This window comes from Glycine soja, chromosome 9 (assembly GCF_004193775.1).
Source record: "Glycine soja cultivar W05 chromosome 9, ASM419377v2, whole genome shotgun sequence".
In the NCBI taxonomy this organism is placed as follows: Eukaryota; Viridiplantae; Streptophyta; class Magnoliopsida; order Fabales; family Fabaceae; genus Glycine; species Glycine soja.
Window position 1 is genome coordinate 2765623 of NC_041010.1, and position 20663 is coordinate 2786285.

Consider the following 20663-nt stretch of genomic DNA (forward strand, 5'->3'; position numbering starts at 1 on the left):
GTTATGTACCCTCTTAAAACTCTCGTGAAACACATGACAACTAGGTTCCTCTTAATCTTTTCATGTTCATGCACTTGAGAATACGAGACTGTGTATCCTCTTGATTAACTAGTAAGTCATTCACGAAGATTTTTTAGTAGACCTCAAAATGAATGTTTATTTTATCCTTATAAGATAGACTCACCTAAAAATATTGAATCGGTCTGTTATAACATACCCTTATATATATATATATATATATATATATATATATATATATATATATATATATATATATATATCTCAATGATTCAACCTAGAAAAATAGATTACACTTAATATTTTAATATTTTTGTGCTAGGTCTCTTTCCTTAAGGTATGATGGTTGAATAGTTAATGAATGGAATCACATTTACTAAAGGCAAAACCATGCTTAGAAGGGGAGGCCAATTTTCCATGCACCACAAAGAAATCTTCATACAAGATTTCTTACAATTTTTGGTGCACACTTCCTAAGCGACGGTAGAGCTAAGAGCTTAATATTATACTTTAAAGTTTCTCTTATTAAATTAATTGTTTCTTTTAAATAAGACAATAGCTTAAATGTGTTAGAACTACCAAGAATTGAAACTCTCAAGGAGAGAAGAACACGACAGCGCCGGTCGTTCTTGTTAACTAGCACATGTCTTTGGTGCGCTAGTTGATGATTCTGCTTTGATCTTTGAAAAAACAGAAGAAATTGTTGTATTACACATAATCATGGGGTGGTTGTTTTAATGAATGAAATCTGGCTAGTAAAACAATGGTCGTGTCTGTCTCAATGTCTTGGGCCATCTCTTCATTCTTTAGTTCCAAAAGAAGGGTTCAATGAAGAGAGCACAGTCTAGAAAGTTCTCAAATTTGGCATCTTGTGGTAAAGTAGGGGACATAAAAAGAAGATGTGGCATTGACCAATAAAGCCAAGTGAATAAGACACCCGTGAACCAAGGCTGGTTTAACCTTAAACAACGTGTAGAGCCAAGGCCAGCCCATGGTTAAAGACAATCAGCAAACAACAAACCTGACAGTTTTTTAAGGTAAAAACTAAAAACTACAAAATTCGCATAAGCAGAGAAATAAAAACACCGACAATAACATTTAGGGGTACAACTATTTTTCCTTATTTCCATTTTTTAGCACATCTAACGATTTATTTTAAAAAAATAATATTTGATTTGTATGGTGTATAAAATTTTAAACTAATAATAATCACGTATAAAAAAAGGAAAATTAATATCTAATCTAGTGTCACGGAACACTTTGACTCACTCAGGAGAAAAAAAAAAGCATAAGAAGCATGATGATCTATTAACCAGGCGAAATATAATCGGTAAAATCCTAAAGTTTTTACACCAGAAATTCTTAACACCTACTTTATATTTTTTGTTTACTTCTCTTTCCCTTTTGTTTACCCCACTATACATTCTCTGTTCTCATGTGAGGTATATACCCCCCTAAGGGCTGTCAAATGATCATGTTGTGAACCTTGAGTAGGAGCCAAAGAAAGAGCCTAGACCATTATCCATCACAAGAGAAAAATGAGGAGGATCCCAACCAGTGTGTCTTCTTTTGCAATTCACATTCTTCTTCTTCTAGCTTCTATTTCTATTCCCTTCACACTATGCCAACCCTCTTTCCCATGGAAAGATGGGAACGGCGATTTGGTAGATCAAGTGTGCAAAAAGACACCCTTTTATGATCTTTGCAGCTCGATCCTTCACTCAAACCCTCTAAGTCCAAAACCTGATCTCAAAGGGGTGGCTCTATTAATGGTGAACAACATTCTTGCAAATGCAACTGACACACTGAGTTACATTGAGGGGCTGATCAAGCAGACCCCAGACCGTGAGTTGGAGCAATCCTTGGCTTTTTGTGCTGAGTCTTATATCCCAATTGTCAAGTACATTCTCCCACAAGCTGCTGATGCCATAAGCCAGGGTCGTTTTGGCTTTGCCAGTTACTGCATTTCTGATGCTCTCAAAGAAGTGAGTAGCTGTGACAAGAAATTCTCTGGTGCTACACAAGCACCCTTAGGGGACAGAAACGACATTGTGCAGAAGCTTGTGAATGTAGCTTCGGCCATAGTCAAACTACTTCTAAAGGGCTGATTCCATAGCTTCTAGGCAGCACTTAGTAGTTAGTACTAGTTGTATTGTAGTACTCTTAATGAATAAACACAGTTAGATGTTTCATTTTGTATAATGTATGATGATTCTTCACTGTATTAAGTGTATTGTGCACTTTGAAGCAGCTCTTTGTTGACGACCACTCTGCTTCTTCACTAACAATTTGTGGTGTAAGATGCATATGAATGCAACTCACACAAGACAAAAACCAAACCATCACGGATTTTAAAAAAATAAAATAAACATCACCATTTTCTTTTTCTTTCTCTTTCGTTCATAATTTGGTCCTAAAACCAAAGCCTTTTAAATGATCCGTGCAGCTAATATCAGCTAATATGTCATAAATAGGTGATAACAACATATCAAAGTGACCATGTTTACTTTGAGTACATGGACAAAAATTGTGTCAAATAATTTTCCAAGGAATAAACCTTAAGTGAGTTGGGATTTGAGGAAGAAGAAAATTAGCATATAGAGCTTCATTCGTCCAGAATTTTCTTCTGGCACAGAATAAGCTGCATGTCACAAAGTGTCAATATCCTATCTATCCGAGGAAGCTTCGTATGAGAGAGGAACCTAACAAACCTTTAGAATCAAGAGCATAGTGCTCCAGGCAAAACTGGTCGCTTCCTGTTTCTTACAGTATTATTTAACGCTTAACCCTTTTATTCAACAAGAGAAAATGAATGGGGGAGAGTGAGCGGATGCAAGGCAAAAGTTGCTTTCTTGGATATGCAAATAAGGGAAAATAAAAACGTACGTGATTACGTGATTGAAGATATAAGATTGATTAGATATATAAGAGTGATTAGATACTTAAAAAAAATATTAAAAAAATCACAAATTCAATTTATTTTTATTAATAAAAATTAATAAATTAATAAATAATATTTTTTGATAAAAAAAGAAAAAACTATGTTGCTCATGAAAATAGGGAGATTTTCTTTTTTTATCAAGAAAAAATGTTTTCGAAATACTTAGATAAAAATATACAAACAACTGCTTTAGTATTTTTAGGTAGAAGTTAAAAATAAAAAATTTAAAATGCCTTGTTATAAGTTATTTTAAGTTTAATCAAACATGTCTTTATTGACTCTTTGGGTCTTTCTAAATTATATTTTTTAGAATTATGTAATGGGACCTGACAATGATTAACAAAAGATTTTTCTGCAAAAAGATTGAAGTGATTCGAAATTTTTTAGAAACTATCTTTATAATTAATTATACGTCTCAAACTGATTAACACAGGTTGTTCATCCTTATTTCTAGCCATTGATTTAAAACACCTCCAAAATGTGTGCACTTAAGCATGTTAAACGTCTGCAATTCGAAGTTGAACTTTTCTTTAATGTCACGTGTTGGGCATCACATCTTACAATATCGAGAGCACATCTGACACATTTCTTATAAATTCAGAGTGCCACACGTCTTATTTTCCTTTCTGGCAAATGTGGTTATTGTACGTAAAATATTTGTGACAAAAAGCACATAATTCACATACCAGTTGTCTTAATGAGAAAAAAAGACACCAGAACATAATAAATAGAATCATAGCTAGCTCGTGGACTTCAAAAGCAAAATCTACAAACTCTATTTCAGGGAGCATATAAGCAACAGAAAGTTGCTGAGGAGGTGAAATGTAAAGTACACGTGTTTGTCAAGGCAATGAAGAACGCTAAAAAGCACCTTATGGTAATTTAACTCACCCCCCAACATTGATTAATATATATACATAAAAGGGGATAAATTACCAACATATAAAGAAATAAATATTGTGAAAGTCAAGACAAAGAGTTAGTAGGAGAAGCAAGGGAACAGTATGCCATCTTTTCTTTGTTAAATACAGGCAATGACATTCTTTCTTTTCTTTATTTTATAATAAAAGTGCATTAACCTGAATCTCTCCTCAGCTTTTCAGGCAAATCTGAACCCGCTACCTGCTGTACAAAACTGCAAGGTAACAAATAAAATCAATTAGCAAAATTGATATTATGGAAAATCTGAACCAGTAATGTGTTTTTATGAGGTAAAGAAAAGGAAACAAATGAGCCAAAGGAGAGAGTTTGAAATAATGTGTGGCATGAATTTGAACTTACGTGTGAGACTCTGAACCAGGAGCATTTGAGTCAATTGCAGAAGGATTGAGTTGGTAATGAACTGAAATTAAACCATCCTCTGATTCACCTGCTGATACAGGAGATCCCTGGAAACTTGCCACTGAGGTTTTACCAGATGACATGCCTGCAAAAGGAATGTCTAATTAAAACAAAAATCAAGGAAGCTAAACTGTGCTCATTGGGAGTATTTTGATACTATCTTGCATACTACATTACCCTATAATTCACGCCAAAAGTAATCGGTGGTTGATTAATAATATCATGAGAATTTATACACCAAAAGTTAAGGTATTATCAAAATATAAATGAAAGGAAACTGAACCACTGATAAGCTTATTGCATTATTTGCAAGCCTTTTGCCCACAATTGTGAATACATCAAAGAAAGAAGTGAGCTATTTATCCGGAAAGAGAAAGCAAAATAATGATCTATTTATCATAATTCTCTCAGGAACTAGTTGGAGAAAGATTTTGATCTACAATAAGCAGATTGACCCAGAAGGAGCGAAAAGTGGTAAGAATGTATTAAAATAATAGAAGCAAACATAGTTAAAATTACAGATAAAAGCTATAACCAGATCTGGTTAGCCAGAACAGAATAATGCATGAAAATTACATAGATAAGGAAACAAAAGCATTATAATGTATGCCAAACATAACAGAGTTTTAAAATGGAAGCTTTATCATTATTCAGCAAACATATAACTTAGGTACTAACAAAATTTTGGAATGGCATAGCTTATGAAACAGAATAAGTAGGCACATGTAGCAATGAAAATGCTAAGTCCCTATATGTTGTAATGCAAAGATTATAAAATAAAATGTAATATCCTTGAAATCTACTTTTATCCCAAATGTTACCTTGGAGTATTATCACAACAAAGAAGACAACAGTGAAAATCATAGCCAAAAGGCTGCTGGCATTGGAAGATGATGGTGCTGATGATTTAGCAATTTTCATCTTCTTCAAGGTTTTCATACGCTCCATCCTCGCGCGCTTCAACATGGCAAGTTCAGATATCTCCCTGATTAGCTTATGGTCAGCTGCATCCAATGATGGAGCCTTTGGGGGTCTTGGAGGTTTGGGAGCCTTTTTATTACTGGCCTTTTTACGTTTCTCCCTCACTGGGGTTTGTTGTGCACGGTTTGCCGAATCTCTCCCCATCATTGGTTTGTTTGTTACTCTCATCACATCCGCATATACTTCACTTAAACTTGGTTCATTGCAGCATAAACTTGGCCCATCATCACCTTTAACAGAACCTCCAGCAAACCCACCAGAAACCTTAGCAAATAATGCCTTTCCTTGTTTTGCACTGCTAGCCGTGCTAGGAGCAGAGACTTTCTTTGAATCATCTCCAATTAGTGGCAATCCACTTTCAAGATCAAATTCAGTAGCCCTATCCATTGCACTTCTATGATCCATCCCAAACTCACAAAATCCTAATCCAACTTCTTGGTTGTTATTATTCTGTAGAATTTCCTCCAGACTCTCTCCAGAAACTTAACATTTGTACTCAAATCATCATACAAAATGAACTCCTCAACAGATGTTCAGTACTAAGGGTTTAATTGATCATAAATCATCAAGAAGACAACTTGCAATACAACTCAACCCCAACTAAGATATCTTCTATATGATTGCAAATTACACAGATCCAGACAATAATAAAGTAATGATAAACCACCAAAACTTTATATTTTCTTTCCTAGGCTCTAGTTACCCCAAGCACCACCACTCCTCCAAAATTATAAAAAAAAAATGTAATCCCAGGAGCAGACTGATTCTGCACACCATTAGAGACAAAATTCAATCAGTTGAACCTAACCTAATTAACAATCTTACATGATTTTCCCTCTAATACTTTTAAGGGTATGAAAAAAAAAAGAAAACGAAATTCTACAACTTTCCAAAAGTCCCTATTTCAAACTTTTAAACAAAACAGACAAAAATGTGATCATCAAATCTTAAGATAAAAAGGAAGAAACATAAAACCCTTTAGGATAAAAAAAAGAAAAGAAGCGGGGGCCTGGGGGATAATCAAAGGAAGGAAAGCAAGGCCAACACATAAAAACAAACTAACCCCAGAAAAAAAAACATTTATACATTAACACCCCGCATTATATATATAAACATATACTGCAACGTGCAATCACATATGATTATAAATGGGTACCCATGAAACCGAAGAAAGTCAACAACTTTAAAATAGGCACAGCCATCACAACAACAATATAATACGAAGAAGTAAAAAAGAGAACAACAAAAAAAAATTGCATACCTTTGCCGGAAGGGGAAGGAAGGGCAGATCCAATGGCGAAAGAGTTTGTAATGTAATAATTATATATTTATTTGTTTGTTTATTACAGAGAGGGAGGGATGAGGGAAAGGAGGAAAGAGACAATATAGATAGAGAGAGATAAGGGAGAAATGGGAAACCAAAATTACAGCAAAAGAAATTGAAGATTTGTTCAAACAAAGATCTCTATCTATCTGTTGATTTGATCATGGTATGTGCTACCTTAAAAAATGGCATATTTATAGAGCGGAGATTGGGGAGGTGATGTAGCCATTATAGACAACACTTGGCAACAGTTGGCAACTCCCAATTTCACACCGTGGCCCCCCTCCCATCCCATGTACTGTTTTCTGTCTGTCCTTTTTTGTTTTCACTTTTTTCCCACTCAGCTTTGCCCTGTGTTATGCCATTTTTGAATCTATATCGTTAAAATTGATTTCAAATTCTTCCTTGTCATCTTCTTAAAATGCTTCTATTTACTTTATTTTGTATGGTAATATTTATCTATTTGAAAATTAATTTTTTTCTATGTTTTTAAGATATTAAATATTTTACTTTTTATTAAATACAATTTTTTTTGTAAAATATTAGGAAAGAATATAATATTACTCATGATGACAATGATGTTCATAGTACATTTTTTTATTTGTCTTTGTAATAATGTATAATAAATATTACTACTGGATATTTTTTTATATATATTTTAAGATATTAACTATATTTACTTTTTCACTTAATTTTTTTTATAAAATATTAGAAACTGTATAAAAAGTGGTATAACTTATGCTAATAAATAACGAATCTTTCAAATTTGATTAAAAACAATAATTATATTAGACAACTTTATAATAAAATACATGACGTTTATCACCTATTAATTGTCAGATTTCTTTTTTTTATATCTGCATTTGAACCCGGTTCATTATGGAAGGGACTTCAATCAACTAACATATGAACCAGGAATGCTAGTTATCACATAGTCAGATATCACGTGTAATTTTAACATATTGAAATATTCATATATTGAAATGTCAATTATTTTACCAATTTGGTCGTTTGATTTTCATTGATTTGTTTGATAAGAAGCCAGTTTTATTGACATCCTCAACTCAGGCAGTAAATATCTCGTTCATTTACGAGAGGGATCCAGAAGGAGAAAAACAATACATGAAGTTTATGGGGTTTCCACATACCTCATGTGCTTTTTTCTCTTCTACTAGAACCCCAACTCAGGTGACCACCCATGAATCGTGATTAAATTTGATGAGCAACAAGAGAATAATAATTGTGTGCATCTCAATAAAATGTTTGTTTTTAAAGAATCCAATATAATTATTACTATAATGTATTTTGTTGTTGTGAGTGAAACTAAGTTTGATACATTAATCTATAGTTCGAATATTATGAATACAAAAATATGATTAGAAAAAAAAAATCATTATTATAGGCAATTAATTAAGTTTTTTTATAGAAATTATTGATTAAGAAAGTTGTTAAATATTTTACATTAATATTATGATTAAAAAAACATCCCACTAAGCATTATTTTTTTTCGGTAGATGAAGACAACAAATATCATTAATTTTTTTTAGAGAAAGATTAAATTTAAATTAATAATATTTATCAATAACTTAACCTTATGAGATAATATTTATCAATAACTTACCATAAATAAATTAAATTTCAATTTTTTCCTTTTGTTGGATATTGCGAGTTGAGCTACTGTCGATATGCATGTGATTGTCAATCCTTTAAAAAAGAAAAATGCGTGCTTTATAATAATTGTCAACGTGATCGAGAAATTTAATAATTGGATTCACGAAGCCACATGAAAAATGGGCTTTATTGCATGTCCACCAACTCATTCCACAAGGCTATACATAATTAAATGCTCAGTATATCCAATGCACTTTTTTATATTTTAAATATATTTTTTATTACTTAAAATTTTATATGAATTTTATTTAAAAAAATAAACTTAAATGAAATTTATTAGATGAAAGATGTACATTAAAAAATAAGTTTAATATTTTTGTTTATCCCCCATAAATATAAATAACTTTAGTTTTAGTTTTTTACCAAAAAAAATCTTGTTTTATTTTTAATAAGTTTTAAAAAATTTAAAATAATTCTTTTAGTAATACAACATGCATGTATCTAAACATCTCACATTACATGTCACCTTAAAAGTAATTATTGACGGGACATATCTACATACATAGTATGTCATATTGTAATTACTAAACTAATAATAAAAGTTATTTTAAAATGAAACATTTATGAGAATCAAAATAAAAAATAAATTAAATTTTTTCATATTTATAAAAGCTAAAAACATGTTTAAACTTAAAAATATATATGAAAAAAAATCTAGTTTAATTGATTGAATAAAGTTTGTAAATTGTTATAAACCTCTTATTATCTTGATTTTTATAAATAAAAACTTAAAATATTTATATATGTTAAAAAATAGTAATAAGATATCATATCACAAGAATGAGATGATACCTCAATTACCAGAACTGATTCAATATATGTAGAGTTCTGCAGCTCTACTCTACATGTGGTGACAAAATGTTACTCCCTGGACTTCAAATGGAGTAGTGAGTATGGTACTATCTTAAAAATAGGGATTATGGTTGACTTTAATGGTATGCGGGACTAGAATTAATCCATCCAATTATAGATATAGTGTTGAGAATAAATATGTATGTTCAAAATCTAATTTATCATGTTATTAATTTTAGTAAAAAATTATTTTTTATTTTATTATTATATTTATTGTTTTATTAAATTGTTAATTTGATAAATTTTTAATTAAAATTAGAGGTTTGTTATCATGATAGAGATTATGATAATGAGAAATAAATCCTTTATAATTTTAATCTAAATTATTTTTTATCATAGGATTATTGTGAATAGGATACCAATAATAAAGATAGATTAATATACATGTAATAGTTTTTATTTGATAAATATTAATAGATCCCATTTATTAAATTGCATATATAAATGATGTAGATGTGGATGTCATAATTGAATTGACTCAATTGATATTTTAGTTAATATTACCTTGATATGTCAATAGAAAGTTCTCAAGAAGAAATATAATAGTTTTCTTTGGTCTGAAATTATCATAGTAATTAACAAGTTATTTGTTATATTTTAATTTTGAACACCTAATGCCTTAGAACACTAGTTGAATAAATATTGGATATGATTAAATACTTGTAGAACTAATGATTAATTAAAAAGGAATTCATTAACTCTAAGTAATAAGTTTGAGTTCTATGATAGAATTAAGACACTGGTCACAATATATTGAATAAAAAAGGAAAAAAAAATTCTTAAGTCATTTATTGATTAAATGTGTTAATTTATTAGAGTTTGACAATGATACTATACTCTAGAGTTAATCTTAGGCTATAAATGATAAAAGGAAAATAAAGCATTATTCTTCTATTGATTCTTGAAGGAAAAAGATGTTATTTCATACTATCCAGATGCTAAGGAGTGTTTTTAGATGCCCACCTTGATTAGTAAATTAATTATGATTGATTTACTACCAATTTAGTATTGAACCTACATGATTACACACAAACGAGTGTTTCAATCCTTGCAAAAGAAAATAATTTATTTTATAATTAAATTAGAAAATTTAATTTAATCAAATGAATATTTTAGTGGGATATTATTATTATTTTGCAAGCATAAAGAATATAATTAATATATATTAAAGGAATATTATTTTATAATTGGGAAAGTTGTCCATAAAATGAAAATAATATTCAATTGCTACGTAATTAACTGTGAATTATCTTTGTTTTAAATTAAGAAACTTCTTAAAATAAAATATATGAGATCATGCTTATCTTTATAAAAATAAAGAGATATAAAATTATTTTAAATCTTTCCTTTTTTCCTTGAAAAAGACACAAATTTATATCTCTTTAACATTGTAAATAAAAGCATCAACCACATGCAAAATGCATTAGACAAAAACTAGAAAAGTTCAAATCTAGTTTTAGATCTAAAGAGTAGGAAGAGAATTTGTTGGTTAGAGTTCCAATATAAAAGGATTGATAGCAATGATTGATCTCGGTTTAGATACACGTAGAATTTTTACAAAATTTCTGTTGTTTAAAAAATCCCACCCGGTTACACCAATTTTTTATTATTATTATTATTATCGTATATTTTAAATGCAAAATAGATCTTAATTTTTTTATGCAAGTGTTACTAATACACTTTTATGTAACTATCATCTAGGTCTTCCTGCTTGCTAACTCTTGTCCATTCGTCTGCTCCATTAATCAAGATGAATTCTTACAATTTATTTGAAATTAAATCAAATCTAACTTAATTTCTGTGGAATGTACATGAAGTTTTTCTAAAGATTGGTCGGCTAAAAAAACAAAATATAAGCAATTGAGAAAGATACTTATTTCACTTTGCTTTGCCAAATGAACATGAGGGAAAAAGAGGTCCTAAAAGCCATTAGGAATTTAGAATCAAGATAGGGGCCAGGAATTTAGATTATTTATAAGTGTACTATGGTACCCAAAAAAAAATCCCTGGAGGAACTTGATAGTTTATATGCTTGGTTGACTATCCACTTGTTTTCCTCGTCTTCCAAAGAAACGTAGAAAGTTAGAAACATCTAATCTGGAGCCTTTTTTTTTTTCATGCATTGAGTTTTGCCCTTTTTATATGGACACCCCCTTCTGGATTTTCCTAAACTAATGAAAAGGGTCCCGAATTCAAAATATTTATATTGTTGTATAGAAATATAGAATATCAATTCCAATCAATCTAGTTTTTTTTTTTTTATCAGATTTCTCAATATTTTTCATTTTATAAAATTGGATCCATCCGCTACCATTTCAGCCAAAGTCAGATACTACATCATACAATATTTCAATTTTCAACTGCGTGTTCTATATAAATAAATATAATATATTATATAATTGAGAACCATTATGACTAGTCTTTGATCGATTAAGATCCTCTAAGGTAAAGGGTTTTGCATGATCATGTCTCATGTGCAGTTTGAGTCCACGTTAAAGGACAGACCTACATACGCACGTGGGTTCTGATAATACAAGATTTGCTAGGGCCCAGCAAGCTTTATCTGCTTACCCACATTAGGATAGAAAGTGCAAATGAAACAGTACAAACAAACTTAAACCTGCAAAATGCATTTGACCCTTTAATTAAACATACTATTTTTTAATTTAAATTTATATTCATAAATTCATATGCAATCAAACAGTTTTAAATTGATAAAAAAAAACGCTATTTTGGTAAGAACTAGTTTTTGTACCTCGCAATGCATGGTTTTTTTTTATAAAAAAAATATTATTTAAGAATAGTTTATAATATAGATGTCATTGATAAAAAAAATAATGTCATGTTATATTGTATAAAGATGGCCAACGTATACGAAGCAACAAAGCAAGTTTAATTATCCTAGAAATATCTAATAAATTATCAACCAACAAAAAATTGAAGATATTTGTCTCATTTTAATATAAAAATTAATTATATAAGAATTAATTTATATTAATATAAATACAAAATAAACATCAATACAAAACAATTTAAAAAATATTGAGATATTATTTAAGTAGTTAATATCCTAATATTAAATTGTTCAGATAATATTTAAGTTTAATCTTTTATAAAAATAATTTTTAATAAGAAATTTATTTACTTTTTCATCGAATTTTAAATTAATCAAGATTTTTTTCATTAATAAATCAGAGGATTAAAAGAATATTTGCAAGCTAAAGACGAACCGGAACTTAATACATTTTAAATCATAAATTCTTGAAAGTAAGCTTAATCCGGAAGCTATGCCAGAGAAATAGGCTATCGATTCTGAAAAATTGTGAATGGAGAAAGAGAAAGCATTAGAAGGGAGAGGGCTGTTTTCACTTTAAATCAAGTTCAATATGGGTTATATATATTCAGCTAAACGTGAGTTCAGAATATATATAAAAAATTATATATTAAATATTTTTTAATTAATAAATTTTGATATTTTTTTAAAAATATTTCTTTAATAATAATACATAAAAAATAAAACTAATATAATTAATTAAACATAACAAATATCTTAATATCTTAATGATTTATTATTTTTTCTATAAATAAAAAATTATGAATTAAATTCTTATTAAGATATATTTTTTATTTTTTTATATGAACGAAATGTAAACCGCCTAAAACAGGAAAACTAAACGGAGATAAAAAAAAGCTGATCATATAATAAATAAAATTTGATCAAATATATATTAAAATAAGATTTCTTAAAAAAATAAATTGATTTTCAATTTAGAAAAAGTTAGACATAAAACCCGATTATATAATAACTTATTTTCGATAAAGCATAATATTCAAATTTGAGATAAATCTTTTTACGATTTGATTAAGTATGAAAAAAATAAGTAATGCTAATCGATAGAGAGAGAAGATAACATCTAAATTTTTTAATTGAATTTCATATGGCTTCCATTTTCATGCGATTGTAAAACAACTTACGAACCAACACAAAAACATAAAATAAGGTAAATTTAGGAAAAGCCAATTAGCAAAGTGTGTGTGATACCCATATTTGATAAAATAAAAAGTTTTTATTTTTATTCTTTGTATTGGTATATTTATATTAAATAAATAACCAAAATATAAAATCTAGGTTAAAAAAGTAAAATTATTAAAGATCAAATAAATAACCAAAATATAAAATCTAGGTTAAAAAAGTAAAATTATTAAAGATCAACCGGTTTATCATTTTAAGTTTTCGTACTATAAAATCACGAAATGGCCGAAACACAAGTCCTCATTTAGAACAGTGGGGAGTGCAGTGCAGACACCAAAACAAAGCAGAGAGTTTCTTCCCTCACACGTTTTCCAAACCATGGCCTCTGTCACCTACATAGAGCGCCGTTACAACCACGACATCTACACCGTCTGTCTCGCCGAAAACTACATCACCGTCACCGTCACCGCCAGCGCCTCCGTGGTCAAGCGGTGGCTCTCCTCCACGCTCTACTTCAACCGCTACTTCGTCGACCAGGAGCGCCTCGTTGTCGGCCTCGGCGTGCAGTGGACTCGCGGCGGCCACGATCCTCCGCCGGACACGCTTCAGCTCTGCGTCGGCCGCCGCTGCCTCATCTTCCAGCTCGCGCACGCCGACTACGTGCCGGAGAGCCTCCGCACGTTCCTGAACGATCCTTCGCACACCTTCGTCGGATTCTGGAACCACTCCGATCGCCTTAAGCTCGCGTGTTCGGAGCACGAGTTGGAGATGGCGATGGATCCTCTGGATCTGAGGCTCTGCTTCGAGAGCCTCACGCGGGATTCGGTGGAAACGATCGTAGCGAAGTGCCTCGGTTACCGAGTGCCGCAGCGGAGAGACATAAGCGTGAGCGCGTGGTATGTTGAATATCTCAGCAACGATCAAGTTGCTTATGCGACGGTTGATGCTTTCTGCGCGTTCCTCATCGGTAGGAATATCAGAGCCTGGCAATTCATCTGTCAGTAACAACAGGTATTTAATTAACCTACTCTTTTTCGTGCTTATTTAGAAGCTTTATTTAATTTCAATGTTTTGTAGTTCATGATGTATATCGTTACAGGTAGCGTAGCGTACTGTAGTATTTGTCAAGCATGCATGCCTTGTTTTGAGTTTCGCCGGTTGAATCAATGGTATTGACGGTGATGGAAGTGATTTTGGATTTCGTGACTGTTCTGAATCTGCCGGCGATTTTCAGTTTTTGCTTTATCTCTTTTCTAGGTTATTTTGATTTTTCATTGATGATGATTTGATAGTGTACTTGTTGTTTCCATCTCTGGCATGTGCTTGTTTTTTATGCGAGTGCAGAACTGATAAATCAGCTTTTACCTTTGTTTATGGTCTTTCATCCTGCGTTCATTACTGCCAAACGGTTTTCGAATAAAATAGAAATCAAATGGCCTTTAGTTTTTGAAACTGTGATGCTATTGTTTTAAACCTTACATTTAACGAAATTAAAAATAAAGTAATTGAATTGAATTGAATTTGCTGTTTATTTTAATTATTTATATTTATATTTATACTTTCATCTTGCCTATAACTATGGATCAACAGATTACAATTTTGGAGTTTTTTTAATTATTAATTTTAGGGACTAAAATAACACTGAATTAGATAAAGTTAACTATTTACTTGAAAAAATGATGAGTTTAATTCACTTGAGGAATGAGGAGAATAGAAAATAAATGTAAAGCAAAGTAAATATGAAAAGTTAGTAACAAAACCAAAAGATGCCAAAAATGATTAGAGAAAGCAAATGAGTGAGAAATAATCGTTGATACACCAAGTACGAGAGATTTGTATTTGAATTAGAGGGAATATCATGTTATTTTTGAAAACTGATTTAGATCATTTAGGTCAGTTCGGGATGGTTATGTATTTTCTAATTTTAGTTTTAAAAAATATTTTTTGAAAATAAAATGTTTTTTTACAAGAAAAATAAAATATGTTAGGATATAATGAAACGGAGTTTTTTCCTCTTCTTAATTTTAAAACACTTTTATCAAGTTTTGAAAACAATAAACTATTTTTTTCTTCTTATTTTAATTTTTAGTTTCATACCGTACTCTTTCGGCCTCGTGCTGATCATCTCATACTTTTAAGTCTCTCCGGAAAAATTGTGTACTTTTCTAGTCATTTGTTCGATGGCCGAAAAATAGTAACCCATAACACTCTCGTAACCCCCACTCTTTTATTAGGTTCGCAATAATCATTAAAGATGCACCGTTTATGAGACAACCGTATCAATGAGATTAATGAGTAATAAAGACGAGGGGCGTGATTGTTATGGAGGGGAGAAAAGAATTTTGTCAATAACAACTCCTTAGTTAGAGATAGGAAAATAGATCACACTTGTCTCATATGGGATATGACAACAAAACTTTGAAAAATTAATGTGTAGAGAAATGTTTCTTTGCCGTATACTAATATACAGAGAGAGATAAAAGTAATAGAAAAAAAATAAAATAGATGCAACATCTATTTGATGTAGCAAAAGAGACAAATAGATACAAATAAAGGGTGTCAATGGTCAATGAGGTATCTAAAATATTGAAGTATTTAAATATCATTACTTGAATTTACAAGGCACCCAGGTAAAGATCCAACCATATATAGCTTGTTTGGTTGCACGTCCTAACAAGTAAGAATTCACGTCAAAGGAAAAGCTAAAGAGAGTAGTAGCTCTTGTGGTATTGAAGGATTGAATGAATTTGAAACCAAACATGCGCTCAAACGTTGGGAGGGTATGTAAAATCGAAGATGACCCGAAGAGAGAACTGAAATTTCGATTGAGCATTGTATCCATTATGACTAATAACATGCGTGTATTAAATTTAATTTTTATTGAATTAATTCCAAAATTATGTTGAAGACAAAGCAACAAATCATTGTGTTTTTTAATAATTTTTTCATCATAATTTTGGATCCCAAAATTGATTATGGTAACTATTTAAACATTCTATGAATAAACTATGCTCCTCAAATGACTTTTCATTCCAACATAATATGTCATGTAGGAATTTTTTTCACTTTTATAATAATTATTTTAAAGTTAAATAAATCTTTTTAATTGGCTAATATCATAACAATTGCTTACATTGTTAGTACATATTTATTAAAGCATTTTTTTTATTAGATAGATTGAGAATTTTATATGATGTTTTAGTACAAAATTCTTTTAAATTAAGAATTTAATTGAAACACTATTAAAATTAAACCTTTCAGATATTTTTTTAAAAAATATAAACCATTTCATTTTCAAACTTATATGTTTTTAATCAAATTTAACAGTAAAGGTAAAAATAATTCATGTTGAAGTTTGCAAATATCCACACAGAGAAATGGAATTCAAAATCTAACCCAAGTTTATATCTTTTCTTCTCATTGTCCATAATAGTTCCTTTTCAATTGCTTTATTTTATTTTATTTTAACTAGAAGGTGTTTGCGTGCAAAACTCCAAAATGTCCAGTCCCAATGGATAGAAAAAGATGAAGAAAAGAGAGAAAAGAAGGAAAGTAAAAACAGAATGAAAAAAAAAAAAAGCGTTAGAGCACTGTCCAGTCGAACAGTTCCAAAAGGGTCGTGCTAAATTCAAGCCTTTTGTTCAAAATGTGAGTGAGGTAAGTTATAACATATAGAAAATATTCGTATTCACATCAACATGCATAAAACTCCTAATGCTTATAGCTTCAAACCCAATGTGAGGCAGAGTGAGAATGAAGTAAAATTATAGCATTTGGAAAATGTCATACCATTTCATAAAAAAATGTCTATAACATAGTGAAATAAACAATCCCGGATGCCTAATGTGGGCAAACTCTGTCATAATGCTCTGAACACTGTTTCGGATGATGATCTTTGTTTGCCAGTGGTGGCTTACACGATGAAAGATAATAGTTGGGATTTTACTAAAGCTTGATCAAGTGTTTCTAAGTTCAACTAAAGTGGTGGAGAGGATTAGGTAATGAATGTGCCTCACATACAGTTTGAGTATGATTTAGTTTGTTGGAAGGGTTTTCTGGATGGAAATTTCTTGTTAATTTGTTGGTAAGTGTACCAAAGTTATCACTAGTAAAATATTCGAAAGTCCGAGTATCGAATCCTCAATGACTTTGCTTGTACTTAGATTAATGCAAATTCAATTTAAAAGTAATATATAAATAATTTAAAATAAAGATAAGAAAATATAGGAGATAAGATAAAGATTTAAAGATTAAAATAAAAATTTAAATTAAAAGATTATAAATATAGAATATAAAGAAAATAAGAAAATAAAAGTAAAAGATAAAAAATATAAAATTAAGATAAAAATAAGAAAAGATAAGATAAGAAAAATAAAAAATAAAAGAAATAGAATCAAAATAAAAGATAACAAATATATTGTTTATTGACTACAGTACACCAAAATAAAATTTTGTGAAAGTGTTTTGTTTCTCATCCCTATAACAAGGTGTATTGTAAATTATAACAATATTAAGGTTGAAGGATTTACGCATGTGTATTTTTATTTAAAATATCTCTCTCACTGGATTTGATGACAATTGTTACGTGGATGAGTCATTTTGAGGATTCAATAAGTGAATATTGTGGTGACAACAACGCATAAGCAGACAAAACAATTTTTTCTTTCCTTTTAACTCTAAATTTTTTCTTTCCTTTTTCTTTCCTTTTACCAACAACAGGAGTGGGCATGTTTTTTTTTTTTATCTAAGGATAAAATTTGCGTATTTCAATTCAGGTTAATTAAAAATTTATTCTTTAAATTATTTCAACAAATAATTAAAAAAACATAACTCCATAAGCATACGAATTTGATGATTTTTTGGTGTTGATTTGAATTAGTGATGCCAAGAGTAAGAATAGTCACATGCATCCATCCAACAGAGAGAAAATATAGGTACAGGAAGTTACGTGATTAATTAGAAACGAAACAAGTTAACACTCACGTGTACCAAATAACAGCCACGCGGTAAAAAAGGAAATTGATCAAAGTGAAGGGCTTATATAAGTCACAGCCATCTTAGTTTAGTTTAGCTTCTTCAGTTCCAACGAGAGATAATTCTATTCTATATAGTTTTCTTTATCATGTCTTCATTTTTTGTGAGTCTCCGTAAAGAAATGGAGAACTCCGAAGATTTTCTCACTCTCTCTCCGCCAGGTAATAATAGTGATGCCAAGAGTGCGAGACTCTTTCTTACAATAAACCCTCCCCCAACAATGCAAAAGCATCTTTCACTCATTAGTCCATTGTTGGAACCATATAAACCCTCGTATCAAAACACAGATAATATTGTTGCTGGTGACATGCATCTAAATGCTCCTTCAACCGCTTTATCACTCAGTATTAGTCCCATGTTGTCACCATATACAGCTTCCAACCCCAACAAAGATAATGCTAGTGATCTGCATCCAAATGTTCCTGTACCTGCTTTCTCAAGTTCTCCTCGTACCCGTTCTCGTCGGGGAAAGAGTAAAACCATCACTCCACCTTTTCCCTGGGCAACGAATCGGAGAGCCACAGTGCACAGCTACAAATACCTCTTGCAAAACAAGATTGTTACGATCACGGGAAAGGTTAAGTGCAAACGGTGCGATGAGAGGTTCGAGATGGAGCTTGATCTGAAGAGCAAATTGGGTGAATTGTTGAAATTCATTCAGAAGAAGAAGTGTATCATGCATGATAGGGCACCTAATGTTTGGGTGGTGCCAGTGTTGCCAAAATGTGAGCATTGTGGACGAGAAAATAGTGTGGAGCCATTCCTTGGGGACACCAAGAGAAGGGCCATTAATTGGTTGTTCTTGTTGCTGGCTCAAATGCTGGGTTTCTGCAACCTTAAACAGCTCCAATATTTCTGCAAGCACAACAATAACCATCGAACCGGCGCCAAAGATCGCATTGTTTATTCCACCTATATGGGCCTCTGCAAACAGCTTCTTCCTGAATTGTTTGATTCTCGATCATAGTTGCGCTACATGACATTATCCTATGGTCTAGGGCATAATAATTAGTTTCTAAATGACGATTAGTCAAATTAGAAGCATTAACAATGTGTCATGTGGAGATTGTTTGAGATCAGTGATCTTTGACCCTAAAATAAATTCTCCTTGGGTGTCTAGCTAGTGCTTGCTTTTTATTTTTATTTTTAATCTAAGTAGTGAATTTATTTATGAATTAGGTGATTTGGAAATTTAGTTGTTTGTTTACTATTTTATTTTAGATTAAGAACTATTGTATTTATTTTTGCGTTAAGTATGATATTATTGCCATTTCCCAATTTAAACTCTTTTCATGCCTTTATATATTGTATAATAAAAACTCCTATTGTGTTAATGACTAAGTTGTTTTTTAAGCTTTGTACCTGTATATTCATGTGGTGAATGGTTGAATTTTCTAAAGTCTGTTAGCTCATCAATTTTGGGTTGTGTTCACACCATTCAAGGCCTTGCTACCAAATTTAGTTTCAATATCAATGTCGATCAACTGCTTCATCTACGAGGTTAACGAATCTGTGTAGAATCTAATGGCTTTCACAACACTGCAGAGAATAATCGGAATGCATATATAAAGATTTGCCCCCCATAATTAATCTTTATTCTTTTTACAAGTCAATGGCTGATTTTTTTTTTCTTTTTTTACTTTTCTCTCATTCTTTCCTAATTTATCCTTCATCTTCTTACTCCGTCCCCTTCTCTTTCCTTCTTTATCTGGTTTTCTAAGCCTGAACAAATTTTTTTAGGCCAAATAAATTTTCACCAAAATTAAAAAAGATGGTTGCAAAGTAGCATCACAACCAAATAAAAAAGAAGAAAAAATGTTGCTTTGTTACCAACTCAGAAATTGGTTGTGGTTTGCGGTTTTCTTGCGGTTACAACATCGGACCCAGTAGTTTGAGATGGTTGCATTTTTTTTTTCTAGATCTGAGAAATGGGTTGTGATTTGCAGTTTGCGATTATTTTTTCAGATTTGAAAAAGTTGTACCCGTCGTTGCCATGGAAGGGAGAGTCATTGTGCTTTGATGTTGTCGTTGTTGGCTTCCTTCAGTTAGCTCTTGGAGGGAGAGAGAAGAGAACGGAGAAGAAGAAGGGTAAATTAGGAAACAAGAGAAAAAAAAAGCAAAAAAAAAAAAAAAGAAGAGAAAAGTAAAAGCACATCCAATCTAGCCTCTGACTCACGGTTGTTAAAAAGAGGGACTAAGTAAACTTTTTAATAACAAAGAGATTAGATTGAACAAAATAAATAGAAATTAATAAATTGATAATCAAGCCTACTTCTATTTATTCTATACTCTATGCTTCTTTGATTTGTATGTCTTTCGCATCATCATAACATAAATTAAAAGTTGCGTCCTCGTGCTTACATTGGCCAAGAAAAAAACTAAAGCTACTGTCTGAACTGTTGAACATAGAAGGTAGGCAAAAATTTTTTAAATAATTTCAACATTTTATAATTATCCCATTGATAAAATATGTTGAAAAAAATATGTTAATAAATATCATATTTGTGAGATGAGTGAATGAGCTTTCT

General features: G+C 30.8%; 4 protein-coding genes across 6 annotated transcripts; 3 read left to right on the plus strand and 1 right to left on the minus strand.

Annotated features, from left to right (window-relative positions):
* The first annotated feature begins 1377 nt into the window (after positions 1-1377).
* LOC114425120 (pectinesterase inhibitor-like) lies at positions 1378-2402 on the plus strand. The gene has a single exon (XM_028391892.1). The coding sequence runs from the start codon at positions 1557-1559 to the stop codon at positions 2124-2126; it is 570 nt and encodes a 189-aa protein (XP_028247693.1). The 5' UTR covers positions 1378-1556; the 3' UTR covers positions 2127-2402.
* Positions 2403-3680: 1278 nt separating this feature from the next.
* On the minus strand, positions 3681-6845 carry LOC114425119. 3 transcript variants are annotated; one of them, XM_028391891.1, is made up of 4 exons: positions 6543-6845; positions 5122-5703; positions 4241-4385; positions 3681-4094 (listed from the first exon to the last, which is right to left on the minus strand). In XM_028391891.1, the coding sequence occupies exons 2-4, from the start codon at positions 5684-5686 to the stop codon at positions 4034-4036; spliced, it is 771 nt and encodes a 256-aa protein (XP_028247692.1). In that variant the 5' UTR covers positions 5687-5703; positions 6543-6845; the 3' UTR covers positions 3681-4033. The 3 variants fall into 3 exon arrangements, with proteins under 3 accessions (XP_028247692.1, XP_028247690.1, XP_028247691.1); XM_028391889.1 differs by having other exon boundaries at positions 5122-6047; positions 6543-6844; XM_028391890.1 differs by lacking the exon at positions 6543-6845 and having other exon boundaries at positions 5122-6536.
* Positions 6846-13419: 6574 nt separating this feature from the next.
* Positions 13420-14475, plus strand: LOC114425667. Its single transcript, XM_028392615.1, has 2 exons — positions 13420-14112; positions 14201-14475. Exon 1 carries the CDS (start codon positions 13480-13482, stop codon positions 14104-14106), a length of 627 nt encoding a protein of 208 aa, XP_028248416.1. The 5' UTR covers positions 13420-13479; the 3' UTR covers positions 14107-14112; positions 14201-14475.
* Positions 14476-18256: 3781 nt separating this feature from the next.
* LOC114367736 lies at positions 18257-19102 on the plus strand. The gene has a single exon (XM_028324929.1). It carries the CDS (start codon positions 18257-18259, stop codon positions 19100-19102), a length of 846 nt encoding a protein of 281 aa, XP_028180730.1.
* The last annotated feature ends 1561 nt before the right edge of the window (positions 19103-20663 follow it).